This window comes from Phytophthora ramorum (genome assembly GCF_020800215.1).
Source record: "Phytophthora ramorum isolate Pr-102 chromosome Unknown Phyram_PR-102_s0001, whole genome shotgun sequence".
In the NCBI taxonomy this organism is placed as follows: Eukaryota; Oomycota; class Peronosporomycetes; order Peronosporales; family Peronosporaceae; genus Phytophthora; species Phytophthora ramorum.
The window spans coordinates 3,661,672-3,688,854 of record NW_027150647.1 but is presented as its reverse complement, the minus strand read 5'-3'; the positions used below and the strand labels follow the sequence as shown (position 1 = coordinate 3,688,854).

The window sequence follows — 27,183 nt, the reverse complement described above, 5'->3', positions numbered from 1 at the left end:
CCTGTGGTTTCTTCACACAGAACGTAGGCGCGCTGTGCGGGGACTTCGATTCCCGCACTTGTCCTGCATTGCGACGACTTTCAAAGAAGTCGTCGATTGCCTTGACTTGCTCACGCGGCAGTGGCCACTGTCGCGTGACGCAGTACTTCGTTCCCGGCACGAGATCAATCTCGTGCTGAACACCCTTGTCCTGCGGTAACTCCGCAGGAATGTCGTCCGGGAGTACATCCTTGTACTCACGCAAGACCTTGTAAAAGGGGCTCGCCTTGAGCGAGTCCCAGCCTTGCTCGTCGAAGCGTTCCTTCTTCGACTTCGCGCTGAGGGCGTCCGCGCCCTCAGAGATGAGCTGATTCAGCTCTTCTGCTTCACACGTCATCCTCTCGACGTCCGAGAGGATGCAGATCTGCTCGATGCGTCCACCGTGCAGTTCGCGAGCGAAACGCTTCCAGCTTGTGACTGGGAGCGACATCAACTCCGACGCTAACGTCGGAGGATTATCCAGCCTCATCTTCTTGTATTGGAGACCAATACTCGTACGCGTCAAGACATTCAATGTCTCGACGGTCGTCTCCAACTCCTGTGTCTGCCCGGCAGACACTGCTTTGAGCGTCTCGGTCCCTGACCGAGACTTGCGCAGCTTTTCTCGCTTGCGCCGTTCACTTCTCGTGCGGAGCCCGGCTCCGCGAGTTTCTTCTTGTCCAGGCCCGGCCGTGGACAGTTGTTCCTTGTATTCGCCGGCGGGTTTTACCCGCGGGCGCACGCGTTCAAGCCCGGCTTGATCGCGCATCGCTTCGTCGTGCAGCCCGGCTGCACGCGAGCTCGCAAGCATTTCCGATGCGGGACGTTTGCAACCGTCCGCACTGCTTGCAGCGTCGGCTCCCAGAGCCGACGCGCCTTCCTTACCTCGACGCCTAACGGCGGAGTGTCTTTCGACCAATTGTGTGTCGACATTACCTGTCGACACTACCGCGTCGCCCCGGACGCTTCGAGACCCTCTCGAATCGGATTGAACCAGGCCCTGCTGATTCGGTTCACATCTTCTCCCAACGACTCTCGCAGTCGTTGGCGTTCGCTTGGGGTGACCGGAGACAGCCGCGTTCCGCGCTGTCTCTAGTGGAGGACCGCATGCACCACGTGGTGCATGTGCTGCGCCGACAGGGCCATCGCTCTCTGTCGCGCTGCTGCTGCTCCCGAAGCGCACGATCGTGCGCTTCGTCCAGTCGATCACCGGATCATGCCGTGCAAGCCACGGCATGCCCAACACCATATCGAACTTATCGTCCAGTTCGAGGACGATAAGCTCGTCGACGAACTCCTTCTCTTGGTAAGAGAAGCGTACGCGTACGATACGCTTCTCGGTTCTAACAACGACACCCGTTGCTAGCCTCACTTCCAATAGACTTCGAGGTGTTTCTACCTCCTCGAAGTCAAGCCTTGGAAGGCTCTGCAGTCGAACAAAGTTGTTCGACGCACCACAGTCCACTAGAGCACGAAGAGACTTCTCTCTCTTCGAGTTTACCTTCAGGATGACAAGGTTCGGCTTGTCATCTTGCTTCTTGCAGTGAGATTGACTCTCCCTGGGGGCAGCGATCTTCATTGCAGCGTGTCCGATGTCGACACGCTCGACCGCATCACCAGCAGGGCGCCCCGCGCCTGCTGGTCCCTTTAGTTTTTTGATTGCCCGTGACGATACCCAGTATCGCCACGACGGCTCCTCACCGCGTGCACAGGTGCTGTACACTCGCGGGCGTAGTGACCGATGTTTCCGCAGCGGAAACAACGCACATTCGTTGATCCACGACGCTGCTGGGAACCAGCAGCGGTCGCACTCGAGAGGTCCATTGGTTCGGGACCTCCCGACGGCCTTGCCACCGGTCGTGGCATCGGCCGCGGGGCGTTCACATGCAGTTTAGCCTGCCGCAGGCTAAACTCTTCTTGCATTGCGAGCGCAATTGCAGCCTCGAGAGTATTTGGATACTCTCGGAAGAGATAGGTCTTCACAGGCCCATCTCTAAGGCCCTTCATGAACGTGACGACCTTTGTCGCCTCGTCAATCGGGTTGGTCACGATGTTCGAGACCAAGTACCGTGCCCTTTGGGCGTAAGCATGCACGTCATGCTTGCCCTGTTGCAGATCGAGGAACTCCGCCCTCGATCGGAACTCGTTCTGCGGGGGCTCAAACGCTAGTTTGAGCTCCTCCTTGAACTCTTCGTACGTGCTAAAGCACGTAGGGTCTGTGAGTCGGCGTCCGTACGCCCAACTCCTCGCTCGTCCGCCAAGACATGACATGGCGAACGCAACCTTCGACAACGGGTCGACGATACGTCGAGCCGCAATGGCAGTGTCGACCTCGACAAGCCAACGGAGGAGAGGTTCGCCCTCTCCTCCAACGTAGCTGCTTACGTGGAGTTTCAGTGACTCCACGCGCGGTGTGGCCGATGGCGACACCGAAGTTCGAGCAGCGGTTTCACGTTGTTCCTTCACGATGAAACCCAGAGCAACACCGTGTTGCTCCGTCGGTGATAGCGTTCGCAACATCGTTGCTACCGCCGCTTCCCCAATGACTGTTGACAGTCGTTGGAGGGCCTCCCACTCTGGTTCCGACAGGTGGGGGCAGTCTGCACGCGCAACATGCGTTGCAGACGTGTTTGGGCTACCCACGGACATGTTACTGTCCGAGGGCAGGTTCTCAGCCCCGCGTTCGTATTCCATACGAACGTGTTAGTCGGTCGTTGGACGGACTACAAAGTGCTACCAGGTGTAATGGGTCTGCTTAGACCCACTACTTAAGCTTACACGTGTGCGCACGTGTATGAGGAAGCGTAGGAGTAATTTACTTAAGTTTAGTATACTTGTATCCGCAAGTATACTGAAACCTAGATAAAGGAACCGAACGATAGCTTTGGTGCCAAATGAGAACTGTATTGATTGTAAATGGGGTTTCCTCCTAAAACGGATATTTCTAATGAGAGGTTCTGCCATTGGATGGATGGCAGAACCCCTATCTATTGAATGACTCTCATTGGTAGAAAGGTGTTACTTTCTACCAGTCATATGCCTTTTGCTATGAATGTGGACCACCCTGTGGTGGTCACCTGAATGTATCCCTTAGTGCATGTTGCACTAAGGTAGGAGGTGAACCGAATGTGTAGCCCCGCTACAACGACGACGTGTCACTGGTGGCGGTTGCTGGTGAGGACGACCTTGATCTTGCGCACCGCTGCTGCAGCACCCGTCTTGTGGTCGTAAGGGCTGGCGCTACATTTCGCGTCATGACGGTGATTGCCTGCGTATATCTCGAACCTAGTAAGTTACGACATCGATAGCTCAAATCCCGTGGTCAAAGTCGTAAGTTACGACAAAGCGAAAAAGCAAGCATCCATGAGCCACGTACCGATGGCAGTATGCGGTTCGCGAGTCGCACGTCATGAACATCGTCGAGCCGTTGCGGTGCGGCTTGTCGGGCATGAACATGCGGTGGTGTTCCGGCGAGATGTGGAGGGAAGGACACCCTCGCCGAAGCTGAACACTGCCGGTAATGACCACCCCGCCAGGAACCGCTGCTGCAGGCTGTCCACGATCGGACGGAGCTTCCATAGCTTGTCTCGCGTCCGTGGGGCTTCGTTGTCCACGAAGTGCAGGTCACGGAGGATATTTGTGCAGCGGTTACGGGACATGTACCGCCCGAAGTTGCCCGCGGGCACGGCGCCGTTCTCCACCATCGACCAGTGCGCCGCAAACCGCCGCTGCTGAGGACACAGCATGCGAGCGACCAGCAGACCTACTACGTGTAGGATCTCATGCGTGTCGTACCCCTTCTTGGACTTGAGGCGCCTGCGGATCTGCTGGACGGTCTCGCACCGGCCTCCCGCTGCTTCGCGTGCTGCTCTTCAGCTCGTCGGTCGACTTGCTGGCCCGCGTATCTGTTAGTCTGCTCGGTGATGGCGACCGACAGCGACTTGGGCATGAAGTACAAAAACGTCAGCACCGGCGAGTGGCATACCTCCCGCAGCTCCGCCACTGGATGCGCGTCCTCGCCGTGCATGCCGTCGTACGCGGTCATCCCCCCGTCCTCAAACTCGGACGACCGCGCAGTCCACTGCATGGCTCGAAGCGCCTCCTGCCGCGCCTTGATCGCTCGCTTGTCCTGGTCGCTGGCCTCTATCATCAGGGACCCAAAGAATGCCTCGTCGATTTCGACAGCGTCACTATCAGAGACTAAATCATCATCAAGGTCATTGTATTCACGATCCGGCTCTTGGTCGTCGTCCTCGATTTGTCCGTCGTCACTCTCCCCCGAGCTGAAGCTCTCGTAGTCGCTGGAGTGTTCATCGGCGGCCAAGTAGTCCACATCAACCTTGATGCGGCGGCGCAGAACTGCTCGCGGCTCGTCCGTCTTCTGCTCCTCCTCGCTGTCCGGGTCGGAGAGTTTCCGCAGGCTGGCGGTCGCCGCACGCTCTGGCTCGGCCAGCTGGAGGACGCTCTGCGACAGTACGAATGCCCTGATCACCTCTCCCTGCGAGAGCACGACCGGCGTCGGCACGGCGGCGTCCTCGTTGTCGCTCGCCTGTCCGAAAAGTGTGTCCAGTGAGCCCTGGGTGAGCGTGACGCTCGTGTCGACCTGGGACGGCCGCGCGTCGTCGTCCGAAGTGTTGGCGTTGCGCTCGTCGTCGTCCGATGCACTCAGGTGCAGCGCTCTCTCGTTCTCCTCGATCTCATCCTGCGCATTCTCGTTCTCATCGGTCTCGTGCTGCGTGGTATCGACCTGCTTGTGCTGCGCGGTATCGTCCTGCTCGTTCTTGTCCTGTGTGTTGTCGTCCTGCGCGTTCTCGTTGAGCAGACCCGAGGTCAGCGCATGCGACACGACCGCCGCCTCGCCGATGAAATGGCTGCTGCCATCAGGAGTGGTGTACGTCCAGTCGTTCGCCAGTCCGCTGGGCCGCTTTGCCGTCCAGCTAGCCGCGCGCAGCTGCTGCCACAGGTGGGGGAAGTCGACGTCGTGGGTGGCGGCGGCGACGGGGGCCGTTCGGCGGCTGGCACGCATGCATACCATCGGGCAGATTCGGAAATGAGGAGATCCGGTCCACTCATCTTTCGGACGTGCTCGCTGTTCCCCTTCCCCTCCTCCATCATGCCCCGTTTCTAAACGAGCGATTCTGACCTCTCCGATCTTATTTTTTCAAAATAACTTGATTAAAGTATGGCCCGAGCCATTCCCTGTCCTTGTCGTTCCAATGTCGTAACTTACGACATAGCAAAAAAAAGATGTCGTAAGATACGACGTTGGGAACCAGGGGGTTAATGAGCTTATGGAATCCACGACTCATGCGTAAGGCAGACAATGTTTGGTACCAGACACGAGGAGCTTGCTTCGACCCGTATAGGCTCTTTAAAAGTTTGCACTCAAGGTGCTCCTTTCCCGGGATAATAAAACCGTCCAGTTGAGCCATGTCGATCTCTTCCTCGAGAAATTCGTTCAGACACGCTGTCTTGACATCCATTTGATGAATTTCGAGGTTCATCAATGCTGCGATAGTAAGGAGAAGTCTGAGTACTTCCATCCTAATAACAGGGGAGAAAATCTCGTGCCAGGCAATGCCATATTCATGTAGGAAACCTTTGATCACCAGACGCGCTTTGAAGTGGTCAATTTCGCCGGTTCCGGTATACTTCACTACGAAGACCCATCGGCTACGAAGAACCTTCCGTCTTGTTGGACGGGGAACCAACACCCATGTCTTATTGTCCATGACAGATTTGTATTCCAAATTGAATGATTTGTGCAACCGCTTAGCATGAGAAGACTTCATGGCAGCTCTGTATGTGGAGAGCTCTGACACATACCGAATTGCTAGTATAACGTTTTGCGTTGCTCCTGCTCGTGGATATCTTCCTCCGGATTGAGAGTTTCTTTCGTTGCATGTTCAGTGATACGGTGTCTCTTAGGTGTACAGAGAATGCCCGGTTTAAGGACCGACAGATGGAGAGCATTTCCAGTTAGGGTATGCAAATCGCCGTATAAAAATATTAATACAAAAATCAAGTGTTTAGAAATGACCACACAGTTATAGAGCCGAAGGACACGTGGACAGCAGCGGCCAGTCCCAGCCATCCAACCCAAAAAAGATTGCCATCTGCGGAGTCACAGCCACCACAACGTTTTCTACTCACGAACCGAACAATGCCTGCACGAACTCACCCAAAAGAAGGCTATCAAAGGCCACCGCAACGACAATCCGCAACTGCTGGGCTCATACAGGGATCGTGTCTGGAGTCACCATCGCATCACTAAGGCAGCCAAATCAGCCCAAAAAGACATTTGACCTATCCCAGTTTGATGCCTTGATAGAAAATCTGTCGCTCGCTGACCCGATGGATGCAGATGGCTACCTGGCGTTGGATGATAGCTTGAAGGAAGAGGAGGAGGAGACCGCACTAGAGAGTGACACTACAACATGCACAGAGAGCGACGATGCGTCAAGCAATGATGAAGATCCCGAGAATCGACCAGTCCCGCATCGAGAAGCACTCAACGCGTCGCAGCAGCTTGCGACCTACATATTCGCGCACAACATCGAATTCCGCGACGTGTGCGAGATCATAGAGAAATACAGACAACTCTTAAATGAAAGCATGGGCCAGCAGCAGTAGATCACTGCATTTTTTTACAGCTACTTAGCTCGTCTGTAGAGCCCATTCGAGCATACTGAAGTCAAGTGATGCCCATAACCGCAAAATCGAACCCACGGACATGATTATTTTCCGGGTCCCGAATGTGTCCGCTAACCGGGCGTGTTCTGTAGGAGGTGATGGAGGTTCAGAGCGCGTCTCCGTCCGAAACGAGTAATGTATAACATTCTCGTCAAGCGCCTCCCTAGAGTAGTGGCTTCTGCAGATATAGGCGTTGCAGATTAAGATACAGGTGTAGGTGCAGGGTGTTGCATCTGCGTATCTTGTGTTGCGTCAGAATTGGACGTCAGGTTGAATAATGAGGGAAATTCGTTCTCTTTAAAGTCTACGTCTCTGCTGTAGACAATGGCATGAGTGTCGAGCTCCAGCAGGCGGTACCCTTTCTTATGGTTAGGAATGCCCAGGTACATGTGTGGCGAGGTCGATGAAACCTTTACCGCCCAGGGGGGTTCGTATAGCGCGCTCCAGGAATTCCTCCTCCAGGATTGAAGGGGGAAGACTTGTAGGAGTCAACAAGTATCCAAGATCTCACCGCGAAGCGAAACCTTGGGTTCTTGGTGGCGTGGGTACCTTGCGGAATCCCTGTCGGCTCGTTTGTCTTTGACGAAACGGCACTTCACCGAGCTTGTGGTCTTGAAGTTGTGCCGAGCGTACGTCCACCTCAGGATGCACTCTCAACGACAGAAAGGCAGAGTGTAGTCTGGATTTCACACCCAGAGTATCGGAAATCCAGGATGCACCTTTACCCAGGATGCACCCCAAATACCAATAGCCAACAAATACAGAGTTATATACAATACAAATAGCCGTCACTTATTCTTATCGACCCTTGGACGGTGGGTCACTCGCTAGGCTCACTCGAGTCTTACAATTCAGACACCTAGTCAGTCTGAACACTCGTACGAAACGCGCACCACTCTCAATTAAGAGAGAAACTATCAATTACTATAGTCAGTCGATACACACAGCAGTTAGACAATCAATTCGGGGGACAACTGCTAATCAGTCACCTCGAATAGCAAGGGAATATGAAATGGGCAAACACCAGCACGCTAGCGACCCAACTAGGATATGAAATAGGTGGGTCAACCCAGAGTGCCGGAGCGCCTCTGGTCACCACCTAACTGGACTTGATGCTATGAGGTGGAGATGCCACAGACGACCCGTCCTTAATTGTCGCAGCGCCCCTTGTTGTACCACGGTAGTCTCGGGTCCTCCGGATTTCCGTCGGCAGGCTTGGCCGAATTCACTTGCGCAGTACGGGGTAAAACAAACTCTGTTGTTGGCTGTAGGTCTTAAACTATCAATTCTTTCTAGATCTCGGCTCTGGGTGATTTATCTTGATTTCACTATGGCTTGGGTCAAATTGTCTTCGCTTCAGTATGGTCTGGAATCATTACCTTCGTAGCTTCAAAAGTGTCGACTCGACAGTTCTGCTGGATTCTTTGATGGTAGTTCAGTTGCGTTAACTTGATGTCGTACCACTGTCTTCGAAGTCAGTAGTCAGTGGTCAACCATCAAGATTCTGGTATTCTGGAGTCAGGATTTAGGGTTCAGGATTCAGGTCGTGCTTGACATCCAGACTCTTGGGACTTCCAGCGCACGTGGGTGTTGGTAGTAGATGATCTTGGTTCAGTATCTTTAGTAGTCGCTCTGAATCACAGCAAGATGAGGTACAATCTGAGATACGTTCTCAACTGCACTTTCCGCCAGGTTTTAGGCACCCATCGTAAGGGAAAGTTCGGGGGCTGGGCATAGTGCGGGCTTACAATCGTGGATTTGTACACATCCAGGATACGCACTTCCAGCCGGTTGGGCCCATCTGTGGCTAGGCGTACTGTGGTTTTCGTCTAAATCTGCTGTTTTTACGTGGTTTTCAAAATCGACATTAAGTCAACAGCGTGCGCTGATTGGAGAAAATGTACTCACTTTGCCTGCGCGCTACAAGGCGGTTCCGATTGAGCGCTCGCACACGACGACCAAGACGCCATAGACCTACACTAGGGACTGAGGAGGGCCAGGACGTGCAGCGGTAGCCCGTTAGAGCAGCGGAAGGAGCCCACAGTAAGAGCGTCCTCGAAACCTGAGACGACAAACAAAGGTACATATGCAATGTCAAAGATGACATCTTGCAGCTTCGCCACAACCTCCCGGATCGAGGCTTCTTCAGCAGCGCCGGAATGATCGGTGTGCTGGGGGCGTATGCGAGCATCCTTAAACTCTTCGAAGGCTCGAGCATTTGGAATGCCGAGTCCGTATTCGTAGACCAGCAATGTGACTGTGTCATCTCGACGCGAGGTCAGCCATCGAATCCAGGCTACCTTTCAGACTTCGTCGTTGGAACGAGGTGCGAGTTCCACTTAAATTGTATCGATCTGTACCACGCTGCTTCAGTGGGGTCTGCGATCGAACAGACATCATCCTGCTTTACCGCTAATCCCTTCAAGCGGCACCTAAATTGCTCCCACTGTTTATGCATGATGTCGCTGAAGGTGGCCCCATTAACAGCGAAGAACTTAAGGATTGTGGCCGAGGTGTCCCGACTTCCGACAGTGTCTTTCACGAGAGGCTGCACCAGCAGCTGTAGCCGATGCTGGTTTGCTTCATCATGCTCTGTACTCGCTGGCGAAGCATCAAGCGAAACGCGAGCTTGGCGATGGGCTGGTGTTTCTGATGGTGACAGCGGTTAAGGTGGCGTTCGCTCGCGCAGCGGATACGGCGACACACGAGTCGTCCGGGACGGAGTTGACCGTGGCGTCGTTTGCATGGCCCTGCGACGTCGGCTTGTTGGTGGTGATTCGCACGAACTTGTCGCTTCGTCAACTTGGCTGGTGGTGGTGGCTGCTGCAACAGCACCGGCGGTTTCTTCATCGTCAACAATCATGTTGCTGCCTTCCGCTGGCTGCTGGTGGGGTGTAATCTGGAGTGTGCTCGAGAAGAGTGCGCAAAGATTTGACCGTGTGATGCACACATTATCTATCTTAATACATGAACAATCCAATTAGACAGACTTGCGCGATTGTCTGCGCGGTTGATTCAACCAATCGCACATGAAAATTTTAAGTAGAAAGCACAATAAGATCCTTCTATAAATCATTCGCACTCCATACGTCACCCGTGTCGCACGGGTACAGCCGAGTCACATTCTCCATTTCATCCAATAGCATCCATGCTCGAAACGTTAGACCAGAGTTGCGACGGCGGCGCGTCACAGAAAATCCAGGAACACTTCGTGTCAATCACGTGTCGTAGTACTCTTGAACGCGAAGTTGGCAGGCAGGGCCGTACCAGCTTTCACTCGACCATCTCGCAGATCCTTCTGTAGGCCGCGGCATCGCAGAAGGTTGTGGCGCGATCTGTCGCAGCAGGAACACACGTCGCTACCGTTTGGATCGCGATTACTCTGAACAGGAGGTCCGGCGGCCACTAGAGTTCGCTCATTTTTCGTAGCGCTAGTCTCCGGTGTCCCCTTCGACTGCGTGTAACGCTCCTATGCCTGGATGTCACGAGTCTTGCCTTCAATGCTCTGCTTGAGGTTATCGTACGGGACGTACTTCCGTTGACCCTTCCAGCTGCGGAGGTCATTCTTCCAGGATTTGGGCATCGAGTGGAACAGGTAAAGTGACTTATGTTCCTCGGTCAGCACCGATTCGGTGGAATCAGACGCAGCTTTCATCGAGTTCTCCAGTTTTAAGAAAAACTGAGTTAGGTCCGAGCCTGTAGCGGGGCTACACATTCGGTTCACCTCCTACCTTAGTGCAACATGCACTAAGGGATACATTCAGGTGACCACCACAGGGTGGTCCACATTCATAGCAAAAGGCATATGACTGGTAGAAAGTAACACCTTTCTACCAATGAGGGTCATTCAATAGATAGGGGTTCTGCCAGCCATCCAATGGCAGAACCTCTCATTAGAAATATCAGTTTTAGGAGGAAACCCCATTTACAATCAATACAGTTCTCATTTGGCACCAAAGCTATCGTTCGGTTCCTTTGTCTTAGTTTAAGTATACTTGCGGATACAAGTATACTGAACTTAAGTTAAATACACCTACGCTTCGTCATACACGTGCGCACACGTGTAAGCTTAAGTAGTGGGACTAAGCAGACCCATTACATCGCGCGCCTAGGTACGCAGTGACTTTGCTTGACGTTAACTCTCCGATATGACGGACGTTGTCGTTGTAGATGGGCGATGACTCGTCGAGCGTGTATCCGTCTTCGATGAAGAGCTACATGAAGGCAACACGCTGTGTGGCATCTGATTTTTTGTGTTTGTTCGTGCTTAGACATCCGCGCGGAACGACAGTGTACCATGCAAACCATGTGTCCATAAGTGATATCGCCTTCGAGCGGCGTCGGCGCTTCACAGGTACGCTTTCATCTTCATCTCTTGGTCGCTTGGTTTGACCATCATGTGCTGATGTTTTTGCTTCAGTGTTGGTGCTTGCAGCTTCCAGCGAGTTGCCTTGAGCCTCGAGGCTACGGTTGACCTCGATTAACGTTTCAACCAAAGCAGTCTGATGATCGAGCGCAACTTTGGCCTTCACGTGTCTTTCCATCAAGTATTCTGCGGTGATGTTGGTTTCAGATTTTGACCTCGTGAGTTGCTGTAGCCAGGCAAGCAGGCTCATCGCCAGAGGCTACAGCACAGCGCTGATTCGTCTTCATTGCAGGCGCCTGTGTGTTGGTCTTCATCAACGACGGGTAGTGGAGGAAGATGGCTGCTGTCAGCACGTCTCTTACAGCGGCGCAACATTGAAGGCCTTGTTACCCAGCGCATGACTTGCATTGAAGAGCTTGCGGCTAACCTCTCGAACATTCTCTTGTGTAGCCAAGTCGAAGACATCCAGTGACAGAAGAATAGAGGCTTGCTTTGGTGCCATCCCGTTCAGCACCTTGGCTACTTGATGGTCTTCTTTTGGAGTATTGAAGACATATGCGAAGGCTTTGTTGGTCGTGGTCAAGTTCCAGGCTCCGCGGTCGAATATCCACTGCGCCGTCAACTCTGAGCTCGCGTTCGCATGCTGCGCACCGCCACGTCGGAGCGAATGAGAGGTCAGCGGCTCTTCAACTCCAGCTGGGCCAACAACACGATCAAACAAGCGGTTGACAAGAGCGTGGACCCCGACTGTCGATGTCGTGTGGACGGCGGTGCTTCTGTTCGACGTCTGAGAAGAATTTAGGGCGCCACTGTCTTCAAGCAGGTCCAGCAATGGGATCGATTCGGTCAGCTAACAGGGACGTCCTTCGACTGCGATGGCAAGTTATTGAGCAGCGCTGCGCACGGCGACTCCTGCGTGATCAAGGCCAGAGCGAGCGCCAGCAGCGGGCAAGTCGCGAAGTCTTCGTCGGGAAAGAGCGACAGCGTCTGCTCGTCTGACGTCTTGACGCGAATGAAGCGGATAAAGAACACGCCACCAGCACCGATGGTGAGCTGCTGCTACCGGACGAAGGTCAGGTCCGAATCGCGCCCGAAGAGATACTACTAGAGACACAGCAGTGCTGTATCTTGGTAGTCCGATGCACAACAGGCCGTTGAATACAGCTAGGTTGTCATCTTCTTGAGATCATCCTTCGTGCATGCAACCGCTTTCTTGACGAACCCACCACTCTCGCGTTTGATGCAGTGCTGTTCAAGGGTACGCCCCAAACTGAGCAGCTGCCGGGCCACAGCTCCCCCCTTGCTCCTGCATGGAATGCCAGGTACACACCAAACTTGTCCATCAGAGTCACTAGGACGCCCCCCGCGCGGCTTGGGTCGGCAACGATCAAAGCCTTGACATGCTCCATGCTCGTGCTCTCGGCGGAGAGGAAACGATTGAACGCCTTTATGGCCGTCGCGTGCGCGCAATTGGTGTTGGCGGGCTTCAAGTCGTTCACGCTCATTGTTCTTGGTCGGAGAGACGGCAAATATGCGAGTGATACGTGGCACATCTCTCGCTTGTATCACGATACACATATCTGGGCGTCAGCTCCGACCAGATATGTCGGAATCGCTCAGCTTCCGACTGCAACGTACAATCGTGTTTTTATTGGATAAAATATAATCGGTAACGTGATTTGATTCGCCAAAAACTATAGAGATAGTTTTGATTTGCCAAAACGAATTAAAGAACAGTCTCATTGGCTAATATGCACCATACTAAAATGAAGTTTGGTCGGAGAGACGTTGTTATTCATCCATATCGAGCGTGAGGGGGTTCGATTGAGAATGGGGGAATACAAAACTTTACAGTTCTTGGAGCAGTACTTGGCCCAAATGACAAGACGCTACATATATATGGCCTCCCCGAACTCGGCACTTACGATGGTAAATCCCAACGTGGTGGATCGACTGCCCCTGGGTTTTGTTGGTCGTCATCGTGAAGGCTGGGACAAAGGGGAAGCGCTTACGCTTCATCTTGAACGGGAACTCTTTATCGTCGTCCTCGGTGTAAAATATGATTCTGGAGATGAACACGTTGGAGCCATTAAAATGCCTGGACATTACGCATACTTCGATGCTTTAATCTCGTAATTACACCACACGTAGCCGAGTCCCAATGCACAGTCCTGCATCACTGTTCAGGCTGCAAATCATAAGGATCGGCGTACCAACTTTAAAAGAAATCCTGTGAGGTGGAATACTAGGGAAGTTGGCGAGGTGCTCAAACATGTCCAGGTCCGCAACTCCCTCGAAATAATTGATGAGAGATACTCTTTTAAAGCCCCTGCGAGATGCTCAGCCACCACATCTTTACGCTGGCGTTGGTCGGCGCTATAATCGCCTGTTCAACAAAGTACTTGTCTGGCAAGTCTTCGGCTCCAAGATCCCCGATAGACCGCATCAATCAGCGCGTTAACATTCGAGTCCGTCGGTCGTCTCTCGACCGTAATGTTCCTGTAGAGGGAATAGTAAATTAAAAACTGGAGATGGTTCCATCCCATCGTCCTTTTGCTGTTTCCTCGCTCGCTATGACAACTGTATCTCGAGGTTCAGGAATGATGCACATATCCCGGGGAAGGCATATGTCATTCTCACTAATCTCATCGTTCACAGGGTAACGCCCTTCGTCTATCGGGAGTAATAAATCAAAAACGCTGCCAACTCGGCTAGTAGGGTCTGGGGCCGTCCGGACGCGCATGTTCTCGGTCAGACGTACTTGGCGTAAATGTCCCCACAGGGGTGAGCTCTTGAAACAGACTGCAATGGTCTCCGCCCGTGTAGCGTCCTTCAGAACAGGTAAAATTTGGTGATGGTCTCCACTGAAAACCATCACATTTCCCCCAAACGGCTCCAGGTCATTCTTCATGATATCACGAAGTGCCCTATTCACGATTCATCATTGGAGCTTCATCCCAATAGAATAGACTCAGAAGTGCGACAACATCGGTAAATTACCGGTGGTCAAACGTAATTTATTATTGTGAATGTCTTCCGAAGGGAGAGGTACGTCAGACCTGCACGACGCGAGCGAGTGCATTCAATCAAACCCAGAGCTTCCGCGTGTGAAACACGGCATTATCGTTTCTAAATGTGTGAGGCGTTCAACTCTATAACACCGCCAATCGAGCGGATAATAGTTTATTGAGCTGTATGCTATCCATAGGCCCCAGAGACCGCGTAATCGTGCAAGCTCCAACAAGTTGTGGCCAACGACACGAATGCTGTCACACGCCGCCGTGTTGTCGCACTGGAGGTCTGCTGATCCTCGTCGATCTGTCGATGCGATTGTGGCTGAGCGGTTGGGAGCGCTATTCCTGCTGCTGCGCTTATTTGACGCGGAGTTTGCGGTCTCCCGATACAGGTATCGGGAGACTAATAAACGACGCAAAGATACAGGCTGTATCTAATAGCGCTTGGACATGCACTTGCTGTTTCTGTACGGGACGGCGGCATTTATGCGGGCTCAGGTGGATACAGGCCAATTGAAAGCTGCCACCGCGAATTGATGCGGTGGCCAGCAAATCCAAAGCATTGACAGCGCGGTGCCGAATTTTGTGTTCCACGTACAACGACGATATGAAGCCACGCGGCCCGCATGATGCGGAGTTCCAGCGGCGGAACAGCTGCGCCACACGCTGCGTCGAGGACGTTATGATGCATGAACACTTCAGGTTGAGTAATGATTGATTATGGCGCCACGCGCTCTTAAATAGTTAACCGTTTCCTATACAACTACCATTTAGAGAACCAGGAATGCTCGAGCACCTCCTCCATGCCCGGGCGCTGCTTGGCGTCTGGGTGCATCATCTGCTTCACGAGCTCTTGGGCCTCCTTGCTGATCCGCCACCACTCGAGCTCGTCGAAGACGATGTCGCCCGAGAGGGTTCGCTCCAGCATCTCATCTTCCGACGGAGCGCTGAACGGGGAGTACCCACACAGAATAGTGTACAGTACGGCACCCGCGCTGAACACGTCCGCGGCAAAGGAAATCTTGCCGTTCTGCAGCACCTCTGGCGCAGCGTACCCAACCGTGCAGCTGATGGCCTTCTTGGCCGTGTTGTTGTCCAGCTCCAAGGCTGAGCCAAAGTCGCCCAGCTTGACAGTCTCGAGCTGCAAAGCCGACACCTTAAAGAACAGATTCTCGGGCTTGATGTCCAAGTGCACGACGCCGTGTTCGTGGCAGTGACCAACGGCGCTGGCGATGTGGCGGAACAGCGTCTTGGCTTCGTGCTCGTCCATGCCACCGTTCTGGCTGATAAAGTCGAAGAGGTCGCCACCGACACAGTTCTCCATGACCAAGTAAGCCTTTTCTTTCTGACGGAAAGAGTCGTACAGAGCGACAATGTTCGGGTGGTTTGAGTAGTTCGTCAGCATGCGCTGGATCTCGATCTCGTTGCGAGCTGAGTGACTCTGTTTTGTGGATGTAGCTTCCATTGACTTCATCACGTAGGACGGGCGCCCACGGTCCATCCACGTGGAGCACTCGACGACTGAAGAGTTCTCCGTCTCCATGATCACGCCGCCCAGTGTGAACTTGGCGATCCAACCGAGCAGGTCGATGGCGTCCTGTACAAGTTTGGCCCACAGGTCCCGCTCGCTCTTGGTCTCAAACTTGAGGATCCACTTGTCGTGTGACACCTTGTCGTTCGTACCCTTGGACGCCGCCGAGCTGGGCTCGGGCGCCGAGCGCTCACCGTCGGCCGGCAATCGGAAGTCGATGGACAGTTTGTTCTTGGGCAGGCGGTCCACGCGCGTCCAGACACTGATCATCTGGCGCTGACGCACTTCGCCCTTGTCCGAGCGCGCGTACTCCATGTAGGGCACCGTGCCGGTCTGCAAGCGCACGACGCGCGGCACGAAAATCTTCATCCAGTCCGGCAGCGGCACCTGCTTGAGCACACGCACGCTGTGCAGCTCAAAGAGCTTTTTCTGGATCTGTTTCTGCGAGTGCGCGGCGCCGTCGGTCTCGAAGTCCTCTTCGAGGATCGTGAGGCGCTGGCCCGAGCGGTCGGCGCCGCCGTACAGGCTGCTGAGGCGCGAGGTGCTGAGCATCTCCGAGTCCAGCAGGGTCGTGTCCATGCCGCCGCTGCTCATGGCCGAGCAGCACGTCGAGGTTGTGAGGAACGAGGAGCGCGATTCCTTCGAGAGAGGCACGTCCACGTCCAAGAGACCCAGGCCACCCATGCTTCCAGTGCTATCTGTCTGTCCAACGCGTTTAGTGCAAGTCAATCAACGACCCACTCCACCTGCGCTCCACAGAGAAAATTGCTTTGTGAGCGACTGCCCTGGAGTAAGCTTTTTCGAAAGCATACATTCTCCAAGTGTGCCGGTGTACCGAAAGGAAGAGTCCGTGGCGATTACGCGAGCGATAGGGCTAGGCCTAAATTGTGGGAACGGGGGCGACGTAATCGGTTGGCTGAAAAGGGTGAAATTCGAAGAGTACTACAAATTTGAAAAGAAAAATGGGTGGCGACCAACAAATAATGAAGGCGACATTTGCGGAGAAGCAGAAGGCTGCCGACAAGAGGGCTCTTGGGGCGGACTTAAGTCAAGCTCTTCCTGGTCTGCGGCCGCCCAGGTGGTTCTGCGACATACAGTTTGTCCTCAGGACCGGGGCAAAACAGACCTGAGCGACGATGGTGGCCATCCACCGCATGGAGAGCTCCTGCCCTAAGCCACAGGGCAAAAATTAAAGTTTTAATCGGCAATGTTAATGCAGCCGAGAGGAAACGCCCCAGAAACTGCGCTTGATGGCGCCAAAGTGGTCGAACTTCGCAACATGTCCCTGTGCCCTCCATCATCACAGCCAGATTGCGCTCACCCCGAGGCCCGTGCAGGCCGCGATTGGATGGTGAGTTGAGCCGTGATTTCCAGCATGCGCGGCGCTGTTTACGGCGGGAACGAGGGCTCGCGGAAGCCGGACATTTGCCGCCATTTTCAAGTTTCCACGAAAGTTGAAGTTTCGCTGGGCCAGTCAAAGGGCAGGTCCCACTGTCGACCAGGTGGCGCAATCTGGGGCGTGTCGGACCGCACGTCCATTGGTCAAAAATATGTTTTTACTTGTGCGAGCGCAATCACCTGCCCAGGCAAGACCTCATTGCCTCATGACTCGTGAGACCTTGCCCGGGCAGGACCAGCACGCCTTCGCGAGCGTTTTACGGCACCCATTCGACGCAGCTCGGTGCGAGTTGGGTGTGAGTTGGGTGTGAGTTGGGTGTACAGGCAGCTTGTTTTACGTTGTTGTTTGCAGCCGCGCAGTTCGAAGCGGGTGGACCCTCAAGACGCGTTATACTACAATCGACCTTTAGGAGTCCGTCTCGGGCTTCTTGCTATCGTCGCCGTCACTGCCGTCACCGTCGTCGTCGGGCTCTGTCGGAATGTGGAGCAGCGTGACCAGCAGGTCGCCGTAGTTGGCGTCCGTGTCGGTGCGGATCCGCTCCTCGAGCGAGCGCTCGTACAGCTTCTCGTACAGCGCCTCCACGCGCGGCTGCATCCAGTGGTAGCGGATCACCGAAGCGCTCAGCCCCTTCTCGTCCGTGCCCAGCCCCTCCATCATGCGCTCGAAGTGGTCAGCGACGGCAGCGTCCGGCTCCAGCGCTAACCGGACTGCAATGACAGGAAACAGAAATCAAGCGGCGTTAGCCATGGCACACAGCGCAAGCGTTATTGTGGCTGGGTGCGAATCATCGTACCGTAAAACACAAGTGCCTCGGTCGAGTAGCCGCTGAACTCGCTCCGCACGGCCTCCTCCAGGTCGCTCACGTACTTTTTCCTGTAGATGTCGTTCACCAGCACGAGGTGCTCACGGGGGCTGGAGAACAGGGTTCGCACGAACGTGGTCTCGTCCGTGCCCCATCGGCCCTCGCCGGCGTCGTACAGCTTGATGGCGTCTGCTTTCGCCTTCTCGTATGTGTGGATCTTGGGGTCGTAGTTCACTTGCAGTCGCTGCGGTTGGCAAGCTCGTCAGCCATAATTGAGATCTACATCGCAAAAGGCATGCACTGCACAACGCACCTCGAGCGCCAAGAGGATGATCTCGCGATAGTCGCCGTTGAGTTCAGACCGCATGAGCCAGGTCAGGTCCTTATTGAAGATGTAGTAGTACGTCGACTTGAGCATCGAGAGCTCCTCGTTGGAGCGGCCCAGCAGAATCTGCGGCATGGCGCACAGCGACGTAATAGCTGAATAAATCCACACGCATACAGTCTAAAAGCATTCTCCGGGCGGTAAACGAACGTACCGGATACAGCAGTCGCTCCTTGGTGCCGCTGCCCGACGTGGCCACGTTCAGCACGAACGCCTCCGCCTCCGGCAGCGGCATCGTCAGCAACAGCAGCAAGAAGCGGAAGTCGCCCACTGTCTCCCGACTCAGCGTGTCCTTGAGCTCCTCACGGTACAGGTCCTTGTAGCGGTAGATCAGCAGCGATCGGTCGCTGGCCGACAGCGCGCTCAGCGCGTCCACGAGCACCTTCTCGTCCACACCCAGGCCGTCCGTCGCGTCGCGGATCCGCTCGCAGACGTCGTCGATCTCGTGCGGGTACACCAGCGGCACGCCACGGAACACATCGTGTGCGTGCTGCGGGAATATATACTGCATCGCGCCGCCGCAACCTCGAGCTTCAAATGTGAGGCAATTACCGCGATAGATAATTTCGACGTAGCGAAAGTCTGTGTAAAATCCAGTGAACACTAGAGTTTTGCGGAAAATGTTATTTTTAAAGAGATTTTTACATTTGCCACCTGTGTTTTGCTGAGAGCGGTGGGTTTGCTACACTGGACTCTTACGCGACGCTGCCGACGGAGCGCGGGGTCTGCAGTAGCTGCAGCAGCAGCTCCTGGTACTCGCCGCCGACTTCTCCCTCGATGCGGTCGTGCAGCGACATCTTGTACTTCCGCTCGTAGGCAGGCATGATGTTCCCCAGGTACGGGTGGTAGCGCACAATGGCGGCGCTGAGAGCCGACTCGTCCGTGCCGATGCCAGCCATGGCGCCTTCGATGTGTTCGGCGAGGAACGGCCACGCGTTGAGGTTCAGGCGGACTAACAGGAATACAAAAGTGGTGATGTTGGTTGGTTAGTGGTGCCGCATATTTAAGTACCCGGCAAAGCTCAGCTTACCAAAGTACGTCAGGGCGGCGGAGTCGCTTCCGCTGAACTCGTTTTCAATGGCGTAGACCAAGTCGTGTTGGTACTTGGCTTGGTACGCCGCATCGATGTTGCGGAGGTGCTCAGGAGGGCTCGACAGCAACAGCTTGATGAACCCGTTCTCGTCAGTGCCCCACTTGCCCTCGCCAGCCTTGTAAATCAGCTCGGCGTCCTCTGCGGCCTTTTCCTTAGTGTGGAACGATGCCTTGTACTCGACCATGGGCTCCTGAATAGATGGAACATTGGAAAGGTGAGTTAGTACTGCTGTTGTTGGATTGAGAACAGGGAACTGAAGCTTTGGTTGCTAACCTGGAGCGCCTTCATGAGGACAGCGAGGAAGTCGCCGCTGACTTCGTCACTAATAGCGACCGAGAGATCCGTGTCGTACATTTCGAAGAAGGCCTTCTTCAGCACACTGATCTCTTCATTGGTGCGACCCATGAGGATCGAGTAGATCAGGTGGTCTGAGGTGCCGGCCCCCTTCATAGCGTGGAAGAGGATGTAGGCTTCGGCCTCTGGCAGGCTGAAGCAGATGAGCTGCAGCAGGTAGCCAAAGTCACCTGACGTCTCGCTCTTGACGAGCTCACGCAGCGACTGGCCGTGCAGCTCCTTGTAGCGCAGCGAGACCAGTCCGCGGTCGTTGGGGGTCAGCGGGCCGATGAGCTTCACGAGGGTCTTGTCGTCCGTGCCGACGCCCGCGCAGGCCTCGTGGATCTTCTCCACCACCGCATCGACGGAGGTCGGGAAGCGGGTCTTCTCTTTCTTGTAGGCGTCGAACGCGGACGGCGGATAGAGTCCCAGCATCGTGGAAAGAGGTCGAGGAAGGGCTGGAAGGTGCTGCGCAGCAGGAGGAATTTTGAGGAATGAGCAGTGGCGAACGCGAGCGAGAGCAGATCACCCTAGAGCTGAGATCCGCTCCCAGCTGGCATAGGGGGCTGGCTACGAGGCAACGGCACGTGCTCAGTGCACTTCAACCTGAAAAGTATCTTGCAGCTGGCATCTGACGTCACTGGAATGATATTTTGTGTCAGCCACATTTTGAAGATTCTCGGGCGCTGATTGGGCGGAAATTCACAAGGCGATTCCCCACACAGACAACATGGCGGACAAGCGCAAGCTGCCGATCGACATCCAGTACAAGCAGCTCCTGGGTGGGTGCCGCCGCATACGTCTGCCCTGTGTTCCTCTGCTCTTACTGACCCCGCTCTGTGCGTGCAGAGGCACTCGTGGACCGCCGCATCGTGCCACACAAATGGCTGGAGCAGCACAAGCAGATCCGCGACGCCATCGCCGCTTTGTACCCGGAGCTGCCTCTGACCAGCGACCAGCTGTCCAAGTTCCGCTCCAAGAAGCCCAGCCACGAGGAGATCAACTACTTCGACTGCAAGTTCATCTTCCAGTGTCTGGAGCAGTCGGACGAGGGTGCGAGCAAGAACTTTTTCGGCCAGGTGGGAGGCTTCGCACCGTGCTGCTCAGGAGGAGACGGAGCTGACAAGAGATATTCTGTGGCTTTTTGTTGAGTGGTGGTTAGTATACTTCGCCCGTGCTCAAGAGATGGAACGCGCTCATCCGCCAGTATGAGAAGAACAACGTGTTCGCGGCCGAGACGGCACGGATCATCGCGCAGAACACAGCGTTCGAGATGTGCGTGGGAGGGGTCTTGAGTGTATAACGTAGCTGGTGCTGTGGAGCTAACCGTCTGGATGTGGTGATTTCTGGGAGCTAGTCCGTTCTTGAAGAAGTCGATCCAGCAGAATGAGAAACAAGTCGCGGACAACAACCGCAAAATGGCGGTAAGCGAAGGGTTACTAAGTAGATTTGAAAGATGGAGCTCTGGTGCTGATGTTATTTATTTTTCTGCTACGTTCAGGATCTGACTAGAAGCATTGCCGAGTACAAACGCAAGCTGGAGACCTCGTGCATTGAAATGGGCATTTCGGTGTGTTTACTGTGATGGCTTAGCTAATGCTGCTTCGACACGATGAGCTGACGTGTTGTATGCTGCTACGTCAGGGCGGGAATTTCCGCGAGGAACTGCGTCGTTTACCGCTGGAGTTGCCGTCTATCTTTGATGGTGTCGCGAAGGCGATTTGCTGTGACGAGATTGTCAGTGCCATCAAGTACCACGAGGCTCTGCAAACTTATCTGCACGACTGTGAAATCCCAGTTCTGGCACCTGCAGAAACCCCTTCTTCTACTTCTTCCTCTAAAAAGGACAAAAAGAACAAGAAAAAGGGTAAGAAGCTGGCTGCACTGGAGGATCAACCTGAAATCACGACGGGTGAACCGTTCGAGCTCGTTATAGCCCCGCCCAAATTCTTCAATGCGATCGATGAGCTACGCAATGCAAGTGATGATATAACGGAACAAGTCGCGACGTTGGACTTCGAGGCAGAGGCGGCAGAGATCAGCTGGGATATTTCGCTTGACGATAGTGGCACTGCTGAAGTTGGCGAGATTGACTGGGGTATCGAAACGGTTGCCTCCACCGAACCTACTGCTGCAAACGATGCCCCTGTCGAGATTGATTGGGACATTACACCTTCGGAGGTGGTGGAACCAGTAAATGAAGTAACCGCTACAGATGTATCTGCTGGTGTAGCGGAGGAATCGGCAGATGCATCTACTACTATCGACCAAGCTACTCGCGTTGGTCTTTTGGATGACAACGCGTTTCGCACTCGTGTACTCAATGATCTGCTAGAGCTGCGAGCATTCCTCCGTCAGCGGCTAGTCGAGTTGTCTTCAAATGATTCGGTTGCCTTCGCCAATCAGTTTCAGGGATCTTCTCGTAAGTACTGATGCCTCGAAACTTTCGTTTACACGCCCGAGTACTAACGAACTTGTTGTGATACAATTCAGCACTTTTGGAACAGCAAAGTGGGGCAAAGATTGAGGCGTTCCAGGCTTCTGTGGACCAAGCTGTGTCTCTGCTAACGAGCAAACGCCTACAGCAATTGGCTCTTATCAAGACATCAGAGCGATACCTGGACAGGCACGTGGCAAGTCTGGATATGCTGACCAAGCATATGGATAAGTGCAGCCGCGAAATCCACACCCTGGAGGACAAGAACGTGGATCTCATTGATGCTACTAAAAACGTCCAGCCCCAGATCAACGCGCTCGTAGCAACGACGAAGAAGTTGAAGAATGAGGTTTGTTGCTGTTATTGAAGCATATTTCTTGCTGAGAATTTCTAACCGAGCATATTGTCATTTTGTCGCGCAGCTGGAAGCTGCGCTGCCGGTACTGTTCAAGGGGTACAAGGTGAACATCGTAGGCGAAGTTAACAGTCTTTAGTTCTTCTCTCTAGGATCCTTCCAAGTCATGTGAACTTGCTGCCTACTAGTATTTTGCGTTCTGGTCGTGGTTCACAGTTTTTTTTCTTCGATTTGATGCGTTTGAACCTGCTAATGCTGTGCGAGGCAAAGCAACTTTATTGATGCAGGGTACGTTTACTGTTCACTAGACTATTCGCTGCTTGCACGTGCTTGTCGTGTGGCCGCCTACCAGGCTTATCGAAGTGCTTCACTTGGTGCTCCTTACGCCACCACGAGAGCAGTCAGGATCGTGAAAAAGGTCAGCGCCGTCGCCACCTCAAAGTTACGCCCCGCGGCTGCACCAGAAGCTTCACCAGCGACGCTGTCGGAGCTCGCCGAAGCGCTCTTGCTCTTGTCATCATCTCCCACCGACCCATCGAAGAACATGACGCTACCGGAGCCAGAGTAGCTCGGAGCGAGGTTGTCAGGCAGCAGGACCATGATCGTCGTGGGGGCTTCCGTCTCAGCGGTCGAGCTAGCAGCAGACGCAGAGGAGCCGATGGCAGAACCCGAGCTGGCCAGCTCCGTGCTCGACAGGTCGGTGGTGGCTTGCACACGTCGCAACGCATTCGGCGAGCGAACGGCGGCATTCCCAGGGATTTCGACGTCGGACTCGGGTTGCCACTCGAAGTCGATGGCGTAGGTCGATTTCACCATGGCGGCGAAGAAAAGTGCGAAGATGAGCTGGGTCGGCTTCATGGCGATGGTTGCTGATCAGGAGGAAGAAGGCGTGTGCGTGCTCGAGAGGAAATTGGATAATGAGCTTTGAGAAAGACCGCGTTGCAACTTGGCTCAGTATCTCTCGCTTCAATCGAGCATCCATCCTGCGGGTGATCCCAAACATCTATCCATCAGCGTGCCATCAATTTGGTAGTGTAGTGGCGCTCCAACCCACTTGTCGGCTTCTTTGAGTCGAGAAAATGGGGGAAACCAATGGAATCGAGGTTTTCGTGGGCAACAGTGTCACCAGTTTGATGCTTTGCGAGTTTTATATCTGAACGAAGACAGAAGAGCCCAACGAAGTAGAACATTGGTCGCGTTTCCATAGCCAATCTCTTACACTTTACGCACCTCGGTACGGAGGATATCCTCCAGGAGCTGGGTACTGCTGATATCCGCCTGGCGGAGGGTAGCCACCACCTTGGTGGGGTGGGCCAGCTCCGTACGGTGGTGGATAGCCTGGTTGGCCAGCGGAAGGTGGGTATTGCTGGTGCGGCGGCTGGCTTGGCGGGTATCCAGGGTGCTGCTGTTGCGGTGGGTAGCTAGGCTGCGGATATCCCGGCTGCTGAGGAGGATATCCCAGTTGCTGAGAAGGGTAGCCAGGCTGCTGCTGCTGAGGATAGGACGGCTGCGACGCAGGATAGCCAGGCTGCTGCATAGGATACCCCGATTGTTGCTGTTGAGGCGGATACCCCTGTTGCTGCGGTTGATAACCTGGATGCTGCGGCGCACCGTAGCTTGGTTGTGGTTGCTGGGGCGGATACTGCTGTTGCTGCGATGAGTAGCCGGGCTGCTGAGGAGGATAGGTCGGCGGCTGTTGATGCGGATATCCTGGTTGCTGCGGCGGTTGCTGCTGCTGTTGTTGTTGCGGAGGATATCCTGATCCCGGTTGAAGATACTGTTGTTGCGGAGGGTAGCTTGACTGCTGTGGCTGTTGGGGAGGGTATCCAGGCTGCTGCTGCGGGGAAAGATGCCCTGATGACGGTCCCTGAGCTTGAGTTGCAGGATAGGTGCTTCCGCTCGAAGGTTGGGAAGTCGGTGTCTGCGGCGGATACCCTCCTGGTTGTGACGTCTGGTGCGACGCAGCGCCATATCCTGCTTGGCCGAGCGCTGTTTGCCCGTAAGACTGTTGTCCTGCCGGCGTCGGATATGCCGGCGACGCACTATACCCTTGGCTGGGTGACGGCAAGCTACCACTGGAAGCCGCGTACGACGTCTGGGCCGACAGATAAGCCGGGTGGATTGCTCCCGTTGGTGCTGCATTGAGCCCACCGCTGGAAGCTGCATACGATGCCTGGGTCGATAAATAAGCGGGGGTACTAATACCAACAGGTACTGCACCAAGCCCACTCGAGGAAGCAGCTCCTTGCACTCCCTTAATCTTCGTCCTTGGTGGATCGTGAGGTGCGTCGAACACTTCCAGCAAGAGTTTTTTGTAGTCGCCGCTGGTCTCGCCGCTGATACGGTCACGTAGCTCTTCATGATACAGCTTCTTGTATGCAGCCTTCACGTATGGCAGCACGGACTGGTAACGCACCAGTGCCGTACTTAGGCCAGTCTCGTCCGTCCCGAAACCCTTCATGGTCTTCTCAAACACCTCGGCAATAGCAGGGTACGGGTCGAGAGTGGATCGAACGAGATAGTTGAGACTCTTCTTGGCGTCACCGCTGAACTCTTTATCCACAGCCTTGACGATGTTATTGTTGTACTTGGCCACATACACGGCGTCCATCATCTTGAGGAGCTCGGCTGGGGCCTTGACCAGGATGCCAACGAAAACTTCCTCATTCGTACCCAGTCGGCCTTGCCCCGCTTTGTATAGAGCAATGGCCTCTTCTTCTGCTTTGGCAGCGTTGTGCACTGCAGGGTTGTAGGGTACTTGAGGGGACTGCAGCACGGCCATTACGACCTTGCGGAAGTCACCACTGAGCTCCGCGTTCAGCGTGACGGCCAGATCCTTGCCCACCAGGTCGAAGTACGAGCGCTTCAAGATGTTCATCTCCTCGTTGGAGCGACCCGAAAGAATCTGCACGATGAGGCTTTCGGTCGTGCCCATGCCCTTGGTGGCGTCACGCAAGATTTGCGCCTCCGTCTCGGGAAGAGGGGTGGAGATCATGCGTAGCAGGCGGCCAAAGTCACCCGACGTCTCACTCTTGACCAGGCTCTTGAGCGGCTCGCGGTACAGCTCCTTGTAGCGCAGCGCGACGAGGTTGCGCACTTCGGGCGACTTGCTGCCCAGCACAGTGATGAGCGTCTGCTCGTCCGTGCCCAGGCCCTTGCAGGCGCCGTAGATCTGTTGGACGGCCTCGTCGATGTGCGCCGGGTACTGGATGCCAGTCCCGTGGAACGCGTCGTGCGCCGACGCGGGGTACAGCTCCAGCGTCATGGCGGCGACAGCGGAGAGAAGAAGACTGTGGATTTCTTTCGATAGCTGCATGGGTTCGGACCCGTATAGACTGATAACTCGCTAATCTGAGTATCAGCGTGCAAATCAATTTAATAAATCTCAATATATTGTATGTATTTTACTAAGGTAGAAAGTGATATACGGCAATATGTTATTGGATCTGTTGTTTCAAACCGCATCATGTTGTGTAGGCAGTTGTTGAAGTGTATATCCTTTGGAAACAGATCGTTTAAAACCGCATTTGAGAGGGCCTGCGTCGGACCAAGGAGGCTCCACTCTCAACGACAGCGGCGACGATGGACGCGGCATTAAGCGAGGCTCTGCGGCGGGGCAACCCAGTGGTATTTTTTGACGTCTCGATCGGAGGAGCGCCTGTGGGCCGCCTGCGGCTGGAGCTGTTCAAGAAGGACTGCCCGCGTACGGTGGAGAACTTCAGGCAAGCCGTGCAATTGGATGGCTGCAGATGACTGCAGACAAACTAACTTGTGGACTTGTTCGTCGTGTTTGTTGGCGACAGACAATTCTGCACGGGAGAATACAGGTAGGCTGTCATGGCTACGTAGTCCTGCAGCGCGTGAGTGAGGCTGACGCGTAGATCGGGTGACATTTGGTCGCACGTTGTCGTTGTTGACGCAGGAAATCGGAGCTGCCGGTGGGCTACAAGGGCTGCTCGTTCCACCGCGTGATTAAGGACTTTATGGTCCAGGGTGGAGACTTCCTAAAGGTATGACGACTGCGTTGGTCTGTCGCGTGGTAGCGCTCTTGTTGACGGACTGAGGAGGACTCATGGCGTTACGTGACGGTTCCTGGGGCAGGGTGACGGAACGGGCCGGATCAGCATCTACGGCGACAAGTTCGAGGACGAGAACTTCATCCACAAGCACACGGAGGCTGGACTGCTGTCGATGGTGCGTATCAGCCACTGCTGTGTCCATGCTTTCCCACCGTTCTCCGAGTCTTCGCTAACGCGCTCTCTTCATTGCTGTTGCTACTGCGTTGTTGCAGGCGAATAGCGGCCCGGGCACCAACGGCTGCCAGTTCTTCTTCACGTGCGCGCCATGCGACTGGCTGGACGGCAAGCACGTGGTCTTCGGCAAGGTGCTGGACCCCGCGTCGCTGCTGCTACTACGCAAGATGGAGAGTGTGCCCGTGGGCCCCAACAGCAAGCCCAAACTCAGCATCACTATCACCGAGTGCGGTGAGATGTAGAGCGGGGGCGACGGCGTTGTTGGCGACGTATAAGACCGAGGAAACTAACGTTAGATAGTTGCCTTCAACTTGCCAGCTTTTATCGTTTCCACGTCGAAACGCAGGTCCTGAAATAGATGTAATAACAAAGGATTATTTGTTGTCAGGGTACGCTGAGCGTCAATTTTGTAGCATATCCTTATTCTTCAACTATGTGTTGTGAGAGGTATCAGTTTCGAAACAAAAAACCTTGTCCGTTTCGCGAGGTTTTTCCGGAGGATAT

The 27,183-nt window shown here is 54.5% G+C and overlaps 8 protein-coding genes across 8 annotated transcripts; 3 read left to right on the top strand and 5 right to left on the bottom strand.

Moving 5' to 3' along the window:
• Positions 1–6,372: 6,372 nt before the first annotated feature.
• On the top strand, positions 6,373–6,651 carry KRP23_882 (uncharacterized protein; the record flags this gene model as incomplete). The annotated part of the gene is made up of 1 exon (XM_067894083.1): positions 6,373–6,651. The coding sequence occupies one exon, from the start codon at positions 6,373–6,375 to the stop codon at positions 6,649–6,651; it is 279 nt and encodes a 92-aa protein (XP_067751448.1).
• An 8,203-nt stretch (positions 6,652–14,854) lies between these two features.
• Positions 14,855–16,306, bottom strand: KRP23_881 (Calcium-dependent protein kinase 5; the record flags this gene model as incomplete). Its single annotated transcript, XM_067894071.1, has 1 exon — positions 14,855–16,306. One exon carries the CDS (start codon positions 16,304–16,306, stop codon positions 14,855–14,857), a length of 1,452 nt encoding a protein of 483 aa, XP_067751447.1.
• Positions 16,307–17,426: 1,120 nt separating this feature from the next.
• KRP23_880 (Annexin C1) lies at positions 17,427–18,719 on the bottom strand (the record flags this gene model as incomplete). Its single annotated transcript, XM_067894060.1, has 4 exons — positions 17,427–17,728; positions 17,815–18,067; positions 18,137–18,274; positions 18,363–18,719. The coding sequence occupies 4 exons, from the start codon at positions 18,717–18,719 to the stop codon at positions 17,427–17,429; spliced, it is 1,050 nt and encodes a 349-aa protein (XP_067751446.1).
• A 184-nt stretch (positions 18,720–18,903) lies between these two features.
• KRP23_879 (Annexin A13) lies at positions 18,904–20,069 on the bottom strand (the record flags this gene model as incomplete). The annotated part of the gene is made up of 3 exons (XM_067894049.1): positions 18,904–19,160; positions 19,239–19,491; positions 19,575–20,069. 3 exons carry the CDS (start codon positions 20,067–20,069, stop codon positions 18,904–18,906), a joined length of 1,005 nt encoding a protein of 334 aa, XP_067751445.1.
• A 295-nt stretch (positions 20,070–20,364) lies between these two features.
• KRP23_878 (CDK5RAP3-like protein) lies at positions 20,365–22,565 on the top strand (the record flags this gene model as incomplete). The annotated part of the gene is made up of 8 exons (XM_067894038.1): positions 20,365–20,416; positions 20,484–20,713; positions 20,797–20,909; positions 20,992–21,058; positions 21,136–21,204; positions 21,279–22,056; positions 22,128–22,420; positions 22,494–22,565. The coding sequence occupies 8 exons, from the start codon at positions 20,365–20,367 to the stop codon at positions 22,563–22,565; spliced, it is 1,674 nt and encodes a 557-aa protein (XP_067751444.1).
• A 242-nt stretch (positions 22,566–22,807) lies between these two features.
• KRP23_877 (uncharacterized protein) lies at positions 22,808–23,284 on the bottom strand (the record flags this gene model as incomplete). Its single annotated transcript, XM_067894027.1, has 1 exon — positions 22,808–23,284. The coding sequence occupies one exon, from the start codon at positions 23,282–23,284 to the stop codon at positions 22,808–22,810; it is 477 nt and encodes a 158-aa protein (XP_067751443.1).
• A 289-nt stretch (positions 23,285–23,573) lies between these two features.
• KRP23_876 (uncharacterized protein) lies at positions 23,574–25,691 on the bottom strand (the record flags this gene model as incomplete). The annotated part of the gene is made up of 3 exons (XM_067894016.1): positions 23,574–23,579; positions 23,657–24,501; positions 25,457–25,691. The coding sequence occupies 3 exons, from the start codon at positions 25,689–25,691 to the stop codon at positions 23,574–23,576; spliced, it is 1,086 nt and encodes a 361-aa protein (XP_067751442.1).
• A 317-nt stretch (positions 25,692–26,008) lies between these two features.
• Positions 26,009–26,921, top strand: KRP23_875 (Peptidyl-prolyl cis-trans isomerase CYP22; the record flags this gene model as incomplete). The annotated part of the gene is made up of 5 exons (XM_067894005.1): positions 26,009–26,148; positions 26,230–26,253; positions 26,349–26,436; positions 26,528–26,620; positions 26,718–26,921. 5 exons carry the CDS (start codon positions 26,009–26,011, stop codon positions 26,919–26,921), a joined length of 549 nt encoding a protein of 182 aa, XP_067751441.1.
• Positions 26,922–27,183: the final 262 nt, after the last annotated feature.